General features: G+C 55.7%; 1 protein-coding gene across 1 annotated transcript; it reads right to left on the minus strand.

Annotated features, from left to right (window-relative positions):
* Positions 1-956: 956 nt before the first annotated feature.
* LOC135405821 (serine/threonine-protein kinase pim-3-like) lies at positions 957-10807 on the minus strand. Its single transcript, XM_064640400.1, has 5 exons — positions 10072-10807; positions 9500-9866; positions 8262-8860; positions 6814-8072; positions 957-6309 (listed from the first exon to the last, which is right to left on the minus strand). Exons 1-4 carry the CDS (start codon positions 10717-10719, stop codon positions 8046-8048), a joined length of 1641 nt encoding a protein of 546 aa, XP_064496470.1. The 5' UTR covers positions 10720-10807; the 3' UTR covers positions 957-6309; positions 6814-8045.
* Between the last annotated feature and the right edge of the window lie 612 nt (positions 10808-11419).

Consider the following 11419-nt stretch of genomic DNA (forward strand, 5'->3'; position numbering starts at 1 on the left):
AGCCTTTGAGAGCTTTGTGCAATCATGGCCTCCAATCCTCTCCTCCAACCAGTCCATGAGGAGCCTGTCTTGGGAATGGCCCTCAGTGGGATCCATTAATGCTCTGAGATACTTTGGGTTCTCCTTCTGACTTTCACTTCTGGACAGGTTTGTGCAATCTCCCCTCAGTACCTGAGGTTCAAGGACTCAGCACCAAAAGCCCCCCGGGGCTCATTCAGATAAAGCAAGTCCTAACAAACCATGGCCCTTCCTGGGATTTTCCTCCAGTCTAGCCAGTAAATTAGGAATGTTGTCCCATGGAATCAGGGGACCATTGTGACACTGCAGGGCCCCAGGGAACTCTTTTGCCTGCGACGAGGGTCAGCACAAGAGACACCGACACCAACTTTGGAGAACAAGTGTGTAATTTTCCTGCAGTGCAAAGCAGCAAAGAATGACAAAAGGCTGAGCTCAGTAACGCACCTCATCGTTCCTACCAAGAGTGCCTGGAGTGAGTAGAAAAGCTCCCTGCCCAGTTGCCCTCATCTGTTCCCCTCAGCCAGGCCCGCCCGGCAGCGGGGGAGCCCCGGTCGCAGCCAAGGGTTGGAGAACCCCTCCCGGGCACGGGAAATCCCACCCAGGGCGTCCACTCGTAGGGGAGGGCTCCATCTGTGCTGGGAGGGGGTCCAGCTTTTCTGGTCTTGCAGAAACAAGCTCACAGAGCTACGAGTGTGCAAAACCATCTGGCTCCCTTCTCCTCCTGGGTTCCACCCACAGCCTGGCCAGGGCTTAAGGGGAAAACCCAGGCAGTCAACCTGCCCCATCTGCTGCCAAACAAGGCCACACATCCACTGCCAGGGCCTTGACCACTCTCTAAACACAGGAAGATAAAGATCACATTTTGCTCACAATCAGACATAAGATTTGATTAAGGAACACATTCAAATATCATTCACTAATGAGCTGAGACTCACAGATCTCACTAAGAAGCACATTTATTTTGTTCAGGGGCAGGTACACGGGGAGTCTTTCCACACTGCATCTTTGACCAACAAACATACACAGTTTTAGCTAAGGAGCAAATACAGGGATAAACAGACTGTTAGGTTGGAAGGTTCATCTAGAGCTCAGCTTTGGCTCAGGGCCTGTTGTTCAGCCTCAGCACTTCAGTGACAGCCACACAGGGCTTTACATGACACACACAGTTTCCAGATTCATTAGATATTCTCCCTTACTTAAGACATAGATGTTACTTTGCTTTACACAGTCAGCCCCCCTATTGCAAGTCCTTAGTTGGTCCTTTGGGGTCTCCTTCAGGGCTCTCTGGTGGGTTTTTTGGTATCTGGTGCCCCCCAAAGTTGAGGTGTCCATTTCTTGACCTCGGTTCTGAGCAGACACAGTGTCATTACCTTTCACCACAAAGACTGGAACGTTTGGGTTTGATCTTCTCTGGGCCCACAGAGCTCAGCTTCCATCCTGTTTGCTTAGTTACATCCCTGATCCAGTTCTCCAGGACCTCTCCAAGATTGGCCATAGAGAAATGTTGGGAGCAGTCTTCTATATCCCACATCAAATCCCCCTTTTTTCAGACTAAGCTCCTGAAGGGATAGAGTGTCTTAGGAGCTTTATTTCATTTTACAGCTCAAGGCATTAGAACAGCTACAGCACTGAATCCTGATGCAAGCTGAAATACAAATGCCCTTCCAGCTTTGGGGCAACCCTTCCCAGGTGTTATTTCCACACACCAATCCCACCCTGTTCCTTTGGGGACCGGCCAAGGATCAGTCATTTCCCCAGCAGGAAGGGTTTGAGGACATTGGGGGTGATTTCCCACAAACGGGCCCCTCTCATTAACACAATCCACTTGTCCTGTTCCTTTAGTGGGGGTCACAGCTTTGGACACAGGCAGGATTGTCAGAGGTGGTGGGGGGTACTTGCACACTGACTGCTGGGTCTACTTTTTGGGGAACACAAGTGCTCACCCAGTGACCAGGAATCATTTCTGCCAGAACAGGGAAGGCAGAAATGGTGAATGGCTTCCTTGTCTTTTCAGGTAAAGGAGTGCACACCCAGCAATCCCTTGGAGGCAACACTTGGGTCACGTTTGAGACTAAAAGGAGATGTAAATTTTGCTCCCAAGTCAAGACCCAATTAACTATTGTCAGGAGAGCCAAAGCAGACTTAAGCATTTGGTTTCTTCTCAGACAACCTCTCAATTACCCAAGGGGCTCTGGCCTTTGGAATTCTGCAATAATGCATCCCTGATTTGACTTGTTGTACCACTTCTACAATCAAGTGGGCACCTCTGTCTGATGACATTCCCAAATGTACCTCGAATCCAGGGATTCTTGGATTCAACAGTATTCCACTCACTTCCCCAGCCCGGTTGGTGTGACAAGGAACAGCCTCTGGCCACCCAGAGAAGGTATCCCCCAAGACTAGGAGATCTTTACACCCTCCTTTTCTGGGCAATTCAGTCACATCCATCTGCCAACATTCACCTGCAGCATTTCTACATTTTCCATCACCTGTTCCCACTCCAGTGGCAGGGTTTGGATTATTTCTCTACCACACACCACACTGCTGACTCACTGCTTGTACAGCTGGAGTCAGTTTTGGACCAAAAACCCACTTGGGCAAATGTTACAGTGCAGAAACAAATACAAACACAAAACAAGGATCAGTGGAGAAAACAAAGCCAGAGACCAAATGGGGGAACACCAAATAACCCACCCAAAGAGCTGGAAGATCCACACGTCTTAGAGGGACAGGATTCCCCAAAAGAATGCCTTATTAGCCAGTGGGATCTTCCCCCATCCCAGACCAGTCCGGGGATCTGTGGTCTTCTCCAGGAAAGTCCTGGGGCCGGCGTGAAGATCCAGAGATCCCTCGGATCCACGGGAGATCAGGCAGAGGGTCCCATCTGGGGCCAGAAATGGTGCCCCAAAGCAGCAGAAAGCAAGTCCTTAACCCCAGCTGGGAGGTGTTAAGAAGCAGGCATTCTTTAGGGCAGCGTGCTGGACGCCTGCAGGAGAGTTCTTCTAATCCAGCCTGCTCAGGGACACAGGCAGGGCTTGGGATTACACCCACTGATTCCAGAGGCATTGGATATTCCCCCTTACTGAACACATGTCCATTACTGTGCTTTACACAGTCACACCCCTATTGCAAGTCCCTACTTGGTCATTTGGGGTCTTCTCTGGGGGTCTCTGGTGGGTTTTTTGGCATCTGGTGCCCCCCAAAGCTCAGGTGTCTGCTTCTTGACCTCGGTTCTCAGCATCACTGCTTTTCCCCACAGAGACCGTCATGTTTGGTTTGATCTTCTCTGGGTCCCCAGAGCTCAGCTCACATCCTGTTTGCTTGAGTTCCAGCCCTGATCCAATTCTCCAGGACTTCTCTAAGATTCTGTTGTTCCTTATTTGGCCAGAGCAGAATCTTGGGAGCAATGTTCTACTTCTCTCAAACTAAGGCTCCCCCTGCACCAGCCACTGCCAAACAAGGCCAGACATCGACTGCCATGGCCTCCACCACTCTCCAGATACAGAAAGAGAAAGATCAGATTTTGCTCACAATCAGACATCTTTTGTTAAGGAACAGATACAAACAGGATTCACTGATGAGCCCAGACTAACAGATCTTCCTAAGAAGCACACCTGTTTGGTTCAGGAGCAGATACACAGGTGGAGTCCCATCCCACCACATTTGTACCAACAAATAGACCCAGTTTTAGCTCAGGAGCAGATACATGGAGACACAGCCCATTAGGTTGGAAGGTTCATCTAGAGCTCAGCTTTGGCTCAGGGGCTGTTGTTCAGCCTCAGCACTTCAGTGACAGCCACACAGGGCTTTACATTACACACACAGTTTCCAGATTCCTTACAGAGTCTTGCTTACTTAATACAGACACTTGTGGGCAACACTTGGATCACCTTTGGCACTAAAAAGACATGTAAATTTTCCTCCCACGTCAACAGTGTTTGAACTGTTGTCAGAAGAGCAAAACAAGAGTGAAGCATTTTGTTTCTGCAGTCAAGTGGGAACCTCTGTCTGATGACATTCCCAAAGGCATCCCAAATACAGGGAGGATTGCACTGAACAGGATTGCAGTCTCTTTCCCAACCTGCTTAGTGCAACAAGGAACAGCCTCTGGCCACCCAGAGAAGGTATCCCCCAAGACCAGGAGATCTTTACACCCCCCTTTTCTGGGCAATTCAGTCACATCCATCTGCCAACATTCACCTGCAGCATTTCTGCATTTTCCATCACCTGTTCCCACTCCAGTGGCAGGGTTTGGATTATTTCTCTTCCACACACCACACTGCTGACTCACTGCTTGTACAACTGGGGTCAGTTTTGGACCAAGAACCCACTTGGGCAAATGTTTCAATACTTTGCTTCACTCCAAGGAATCCCCTCATGTTCCCCATCCACCAGGTCACAGGAGATTGGCTCAGGGACTATTATTTGCCCACTTGGGGGAACTGCCCAGCCTCCTGGAGCAAAGTTTGCTCTACTGTTTCAAGGAGTTGACAATCCTTAGCACTAGACTCATTTTCTTCTACTGGGAGAAGGATCTCTGTCAGGATCTCTGCCCTGGTGGTGGGGAGTTCTGTGCATCCAGAGAATTGTTTTCCATGCCGGACAAAGCTGCCCCCACTGGGAAACAATTCCCAACCAGGACTTTCCAAGGGGCTGTCTCCTAAGTCAGCTCTGCCCCAATACACTTCTCCTCTAGTCTGGAAGCAATCCCGCTCTGGGCTTCCTTTGCTGGGGCTGGGGCAGTTGACAGGTTGCTTCTTTCCTTCCTGGCCCAGCCTCCCTTGTCCTTGGAGAATTCCAAAGCCCACGGAGGCTCCTGGGCTCTGGACTACTTGCACTTTGTGTTTGGGATACCCCATATCCACTCAGCCCAAGGAAATTCCACAGGGCCACAGTCTGACCCCAACGTTGCTGCTCAGCATCAGTGGCATCAAAAGATCATCCCCACACTGCAATAAGGCTCCAAGAGGGTGGGTTTGGACTTCTCCATTCCTCCAGTCCCTTTGCCAATTGAGTTCCAGATATTGGGGGGCTATTTTTAAACCCCTGCAAGAGGACCACCAAAGTCAGATGGGTTTTCCTCCCCGGCTTTGCATTTTCCCATTGGAAAGCAAAAAGCTCTTGACTTTCCCAACTCAAAGGGAGACACAAAAAGGCAGCTTTCCAATCTAATCCTGTGAAACATATTAAACTTTCATTTAGGGGAGTTAGCAAAGTGTAAGGATTCACTATGACTGCTTGTATATCTTCTACTCTGTTCTTTACAGCTCTAAGGTCTTGGACTAACTGGCATAGCCTTCCATTTGCCTGCTTGACTGGCAAAACTGGAGCATTCCATTTAGATTCACATTCTTTTCACAAGCAAAATTTCATCAATTGTTCTACAAAGGGTGAGAATCCCTTACAACTTTCTATTTGCAAAGGACATTGCTTTGGCCTCACCAACCCCACTCCAGGTTTCTCTGGAATTCTCACGGGTTCTGCTCTCTTGGATCATGGAGGCACCTCTCCAGCCCATCCTGTTGGAACCACTGCATCCCCAAGTGATGGTGGCAGATGGATTACTTCTGCTTTGGGAGACTCTCATGCAAAACTAGAAACTTGCACAGAATTAGGCTCTGCAATAATAACCTATATTGGACCATTTTTCAATTGGATTGTGGCATTTCATTTTGCCAAGAGATCTCTCCCAAGCAGAGGCTTTGGGGAATTGGGGAAATACAAAAACTGGGGAGCCAACCACTGTTTTCCCAATTTCAAAGCCACAGCATTAAAAATGGCCCAGTTTCCCAATTCCCTGGCACACCAGACAATTGTTCTAGAATTGTCCCTTGAGTTTCATTTCCCTGGATTTAACACAGAGGAACAAGTTCCCACAGCCACAAACAATTGTGCTTAGCTTGGCTGGAACCAGATGTTCTGATGGGGAAGAATCCTCTGGTGCCCCCTCAGTCGTCTTCAGTGATGCCACGAGAGGGTTCGGAGGGTTCTGAAGTTTCAGTTGCGGACAATCCCATTTCCAGTGTCCATCTTTCTTACAGGATGCACAGGGACTGATCCCAAGTCTCCTGGGGGGATGTTTGAAGCAGGCTGCCCACGCTCTCATCCTCTTCCTCTCCCCGGGGGCACCATTTCCTCAGGGATTTCTTCCAGAACTGCAACTCCAACCTCCAACAATGTCCCCAAATTAGACTGATCTTGTCCCTCAGCTTGATTTTCCTTTCCGGGCTCACACCAAGGGCTCTGAGGGCGCTGCATTCACACCACAATCTTTCTGCCCTTTCACACGTTCTGCAAAGGGAAAAACACAGCACCAGACATAACCTCCTTCCACTTCTGTTCCCCTTCTCAAACAGCATCAACTGGAACAATGGATTCTAATTCAGTGTTCCAGAACAGCCACCCATTGATTCCAACACTCCATTAAATTCTCCCTGGGAGCTGTTCCTCCGGGGGGGCCGCCAATCTTCATCCAATATTGCAAAATGCAACCAAGGGGGGACTTCTTCCAAATTCCCCCTTCAGATTGCCCACTTCCCAGCTCTAAACAGTAGACCCAAAATGGTACAATACAGAAACAAATACAAGTACAGAACAATAGTGATCAATAAAACAAAGCCAAAGACCAAATTCCAGAATACCAAAGGACCCACCCAAAGGGCTCGAAGATCCACAGGTCTCAGATGAGCAGGATTCCCAAAATACCAAAGAACCCCCCAGTGCACTGAAAGATCCATACGTTTGACATGGGCAGGATTCCCCAAAAGAATGCCTTGTTATCCACTGGGATCTTACCTGTGTCCCAGACTGGGCTGGGGATCTGTGCTCTTCTGCAGCAAAGTCCTGGTGCTGGCGTGAAGATCCAGAGATCCCTCGGATCCGCGGGAGATCAGGCAGAGGTGTCCTGTCTGGGGGCCAAAAATGATACCCAAAAGCTGCTGAGATACAGCTCGAGCAAGCTGAAAACTAAACTGTCATTTGGGGTCATCCCAGATCGATTGGATTTCAGCAATTACTCAACACAGGTGCCACCTCCTCCAGCCAAGCCCAGGAGATCAACCTCCTCAGCAGCTGCAAGAGCGGGATGTTCATGTGCCTGCTGCCATCTCCCCAAAGCCATTATCCCACTCCTGCTGACAAGATGGGCAAGATGAGCATCTACCTCCCAAGATCTGCTGCCGCAAGAAGAGCGTGTCCCAAAGGATGTCCTCAGCCTTCTCAGAGGGGACGTCAGATCCTCTCCAGGGATGGTCCCAGCCCTTCCCAACCCGGACTGGGCACCAGCTCCAACTCTTCCCTGGAAAACAAACAACAAATTCATGAACAGAGATTACAAACCAAAAGTGGAAACAAGAAAAAAAGGTAAAATGTTAACCTTCTGTCAGGGTTCTGAGGAAGGCCCAAGCCCTGCAGGCCAAAGGAAAACCCCACCTCCTCCAGCTCAGGAAAACCCAGGCCTTCTCCCTGCCCTGCTGCACTGGCCCAAAGAAAGGCTCCTAAGCCAAGGCAGCCCAAGCCTTTCCTGGCCTGCAGCCCAAAGCAGCTGGTGTTCTGCAGCCCTGCCTTTGCTCCCCCCACGGGGGTTTGTTTTTGGCAGGCTGGCTGCCCCTGCCCCAGCCCCGCCCAGCAAAGGGGCAGTGGCAGAGGCTGGGGGCAGAGCCGGGCTCCCATTTCACAGCCAGCCCAGAGCACCCGCCCGCCCTCCTGCCAAGAAGCAGCTTGGCAGCCGGCTGAAGAATTCCTCAGGTTCCCCATCAGCAAAGGGGGAACCTTCGGTGCCCAGCCAGGCTGAGCAATGCCCGTGTCCGGGAGCACCCCCTGGGTGTGGACTCATCTGCAAACGGCGTGTGGAGCACGGCTTGGAGGAAGGGGCCAGAATCAAAGTCCATCCTCTTCAGCTCGCCGGCGTCCAGGTCAACTGAGAGCTTGTCATCCCTGACGTCGTCCTCGATGTCTCCAGCAGCAGGCCCACCCGGCACAGCTTCTCCAGAGGCCCCTTCTCCTTCCCTGGGGGCCAGACCAGGCTGTCAGCGTTCTGCTGAGGGCCCAGCTGTCTGTGAAGCGGGACGAGCAAAACCAGGTTGGATGGTGGCCACCAGCACTTGGGAGACCGGGTCTGCAGCCCAGCTCCAGCACAAAGAGGGGCATGTTCCCATGGGATGACCCCCCCCCAGTGCTACAGGCTGACAAAAAAGTCTGGTTTCCTTTGCTTCTTATTGCCAAGAGATGTGTGGAGGTGTTACCTGCCAGGCCCCGGGATCAAAGGGAGCACGTGGATCTCTCCCGTCTTCTAGGGCAGGGGAATGCCCTGCACCCAAGGATGGCACAACAGGTCTTCCAGTGCTGGCCTGTCCGAGGGGCGGATGGACAAACACCACCTGATAAGGTGCTGGCAGCCTGGGGGGAAAATGGCCGGTCAGTTGGAGAAGGATCCTGTCCCCTCTGTCCCACTGTCCACGTGCCCAGGCTGTGCTGGCTGTGCTCAGAGCTGTGCCCAAACTTCTCCATCGATTCTCCCTTTTGGAGGAGAGCAGGATGGCAGGACACAGGCCACCTCCTCCAGCCACCCATGGGACACAAACAGCTTCAAGAGCGGCGTCCTCGTGAGCCCGCTGCCCTCTCCCAACACCGTTATTCCCCCCGTGCCACAAAGATTGGTATCCACCTGGAGAGACCCGTGCTGGGAACGGGAGCTGGGCCCAGATGGTGTTGGGGCCTTTGCGGAAAGGGTGCTTCCCGCAGACCATCTGGTAGAGCAGGATGCCCAGGGACCAGATGGTCGCCTCCTCGCCGTGGTAGCGCTTGAGGTAGATCCACTCTGGCGGGCTGTATGACAGTGTTCCTACGGAATACAGACGCAGTTCAGCAGGTGGATGCTGCCTGCTCCCAGAGCCTCACCCCAGCAGCCCTGGCAATGTGGGGCCTGCCCCAGTGGCACACGCTGTGACCCACTGCCTTCTCGCCGGCCCCTGACTCTTGGTTACAAACTCTGGGTTGGAGAAGAAGCCGCTGGTGTCCAAGAGGGCAGCGGAAGCCCTGGCAAGGCCCAACCATTTCATGCAAGGGAAAAACCCACCCAGTGGTGGGGAAAAGCCGTGCCTTCTCCCCGCCCCACTGCACTGCCCCCAACAATTCATCATAAGCCAAGGCAAACAAGGCGAGCGGAGCAGCCCAAGCCCTTCCTCGCCTGCACACCAAGCCAGCTGGTGCACAGTTCTGACCCCCTTCTCTGCTACCCTCACGGGGGTTTTGGTCAGGCTGGCTCCCCCCTGCCCCAGACCCAGCCCGGGACAGGGTGGGTGGCACAGGCTGTCGGCAAGGCCGGGGCCTGTCTCACAGTAACCCCCAGCCCCATCCAAAAGCAACTTGGCTGAAGAACTAATCCTGTTCCCCCTCGGCCAAAGGGGCAATCTCCACTGCCACACCCGGGCATGGCCATGCGATGCCCGGCACCAGGAGCATCCCCCGGCTGTGGGCTCACCTGCAAACTGGGTGTAGACCGTGTCCTTAAGGAAGGTGCCACATCCAAAGTCGAGGAGCTTGGCCTCGCCGGTGGCCAGGTGGAGGAGGATGTTCTGGGGCTTGATGTCCCGGTGCAGGACGCCGCAGCTGGTGCAGTGCCGCACGGCCTGCAGCACCTGGCGGAACAGCCCCCACGCCATCTCCTCCGGCAGGAACCCCCACGCCCTCAGTAAGCGAGAGAGGTCCTGAGACGGCTCCGGATGCTCCATCACCAACAGGAACCCGTTGGGGAGCTCGAACCACTCCAGGAGCTGGATGACACCAGGGAAGCCATTGGACACCTTGTCCAGCAGCACGATCTCCAGGGGGGCCCGGGTGCCGTCAGGCTGCGGGGGGACCACGGGGTCGTCAGTGGGGCTGATGCCGTGCCTGTCTGCCTGCTCCCCCTCGGCCAGCCCTGGATGCTCCCCGTCCCCCACCGAGCCCACGGCCACTCTCCCTCCAGGTGTCCCGGCGGCTTCCACCCTGCCGGGCCTCGGCTCGTCCCCGCCCGTCCCGCCCCGCTTTCTGCCGCTGGCCCCGCTCGCTCACCAGCTCGCCCCAGCGCCGGATGCCATCCCGGGACACGGCTTTGATGGCCACCTGCAAGCCGAGGGGAAGGGCGGGTTGAGCTCGCCGCCCGTCCCGCCCTCCTCCTCCTCCTCCTCCTCCTCCTCCTGCTGCACTCACCGGGGCTCCGTCCGCCAGGCAGGTCCCCGCGTAGACGCGGCCGAAGCCGCCGCTGCCCAGCAGCGAATGCAGCCGGTAGCGCTCGTGCAGCGGCTCCTTGGCCTTCGGTGCGGGCGAGACGTGGCCGTCAGCGTTGGGGCCGGGGCCCGGCACGGCCCCCGAGCGCCCCTCAAGCGGCCCGGGCCGGGCTTCCCCAGCCGCAGCGGGCAGCGGCGGCTCGCTGCCGGCGGCCGGGCTGGCGAGCGGCGGAGCTCTGGCCGGGGAAGCCGCCGAGGAGGCGGCAGCGGCCGCGGCGCCCGCGGCCCCCGCCGGCCCCGGCAGGCGCCGGGCTCGAGCCAGGCGGAGCCAAGGGGCGGCGAGGCCGAGCCCGTCCCACAGCCAGCCCCACAGGAGCGCCCAGCAGCGCCACAGCCGGCGCGCCGGGAGCCGGGCGAGGGCGAGACCGCGCCGGGCCGCCCAGGGCCGGGGACGGGGCGGCCCCGCCCGGCACAGGGGAACGGCCGGGGCCATGGCCCGGGCCGGCAAGGGGAGGGGGGACCGGGAACGGGACAGGGACAGCGGGAGTGGGACACTGGCACAGGGACACCGGCAATGGGACACCGGCACAGGGACACTGGGACAGCGGGACACCGGGAGAGGGAGAGGAGGACGAAGAGCTCGAGCAAGGAGAGCCCGAACAAGAGTCAGAGCGAGAACGCGTCGCTACAGTCGCTGCTGCTGCCGCTGCTGCTGCCGAAGCGCAGGGGCCGTTGGTCCGTTGGTCCGTTTGTCCGTTCCCCGTTGGCCCCCGCGAGCCCCGGGGGCGGCCCCGGCCGCTCCGCTCCCAACCAGCCCCGGCCGCAGTCACGGAGCTCCCCTTCCTCCTGCCCCCACGCCAAGACCACGGCCTTTTGGAGCTGCTTCACTTTAGTTCAACTTCTTGGCTGCCAAGTTTGCAACTTCCCGCCGCTGCTCGGACCCCATCCCGCCCGCTCGGCCCGCGCTGCTGTCGCTTCCTCCCAGGCCAGCCGGGCTCGGCACTTGCCCCTCAACTTTGGCAAGGGCTTTGCTCAGTGAGGAGCCCCGGCACGTCCGGCCAGCGCCAGGCAGAGCCAGCCCCGGGGGAGGGCAGAGCAGGACGATCGGCAGGGGAAATGCAGCCCTTTGGGGTCAGCGCTGCTCCCCGACCACACCAGGGCTGGTCCTGTTTTCCCGCCTGGTTTGAGGGAAA

This window comes from Pseudopipra pipra, chromosome W, assembly GCF_036250125.1.
Source record: "Pseudopipra pipra isolate bDixPip1 chromosome W, bDixPip1.hap1, whole genome shotgun sequence".
Classification (NCBI taxonomy): Eukaryota; Metazoa; Chordata; class Aves; order Passeriformes; family Pipridae; genus Pseudopipra; species Pseudopipra pipra.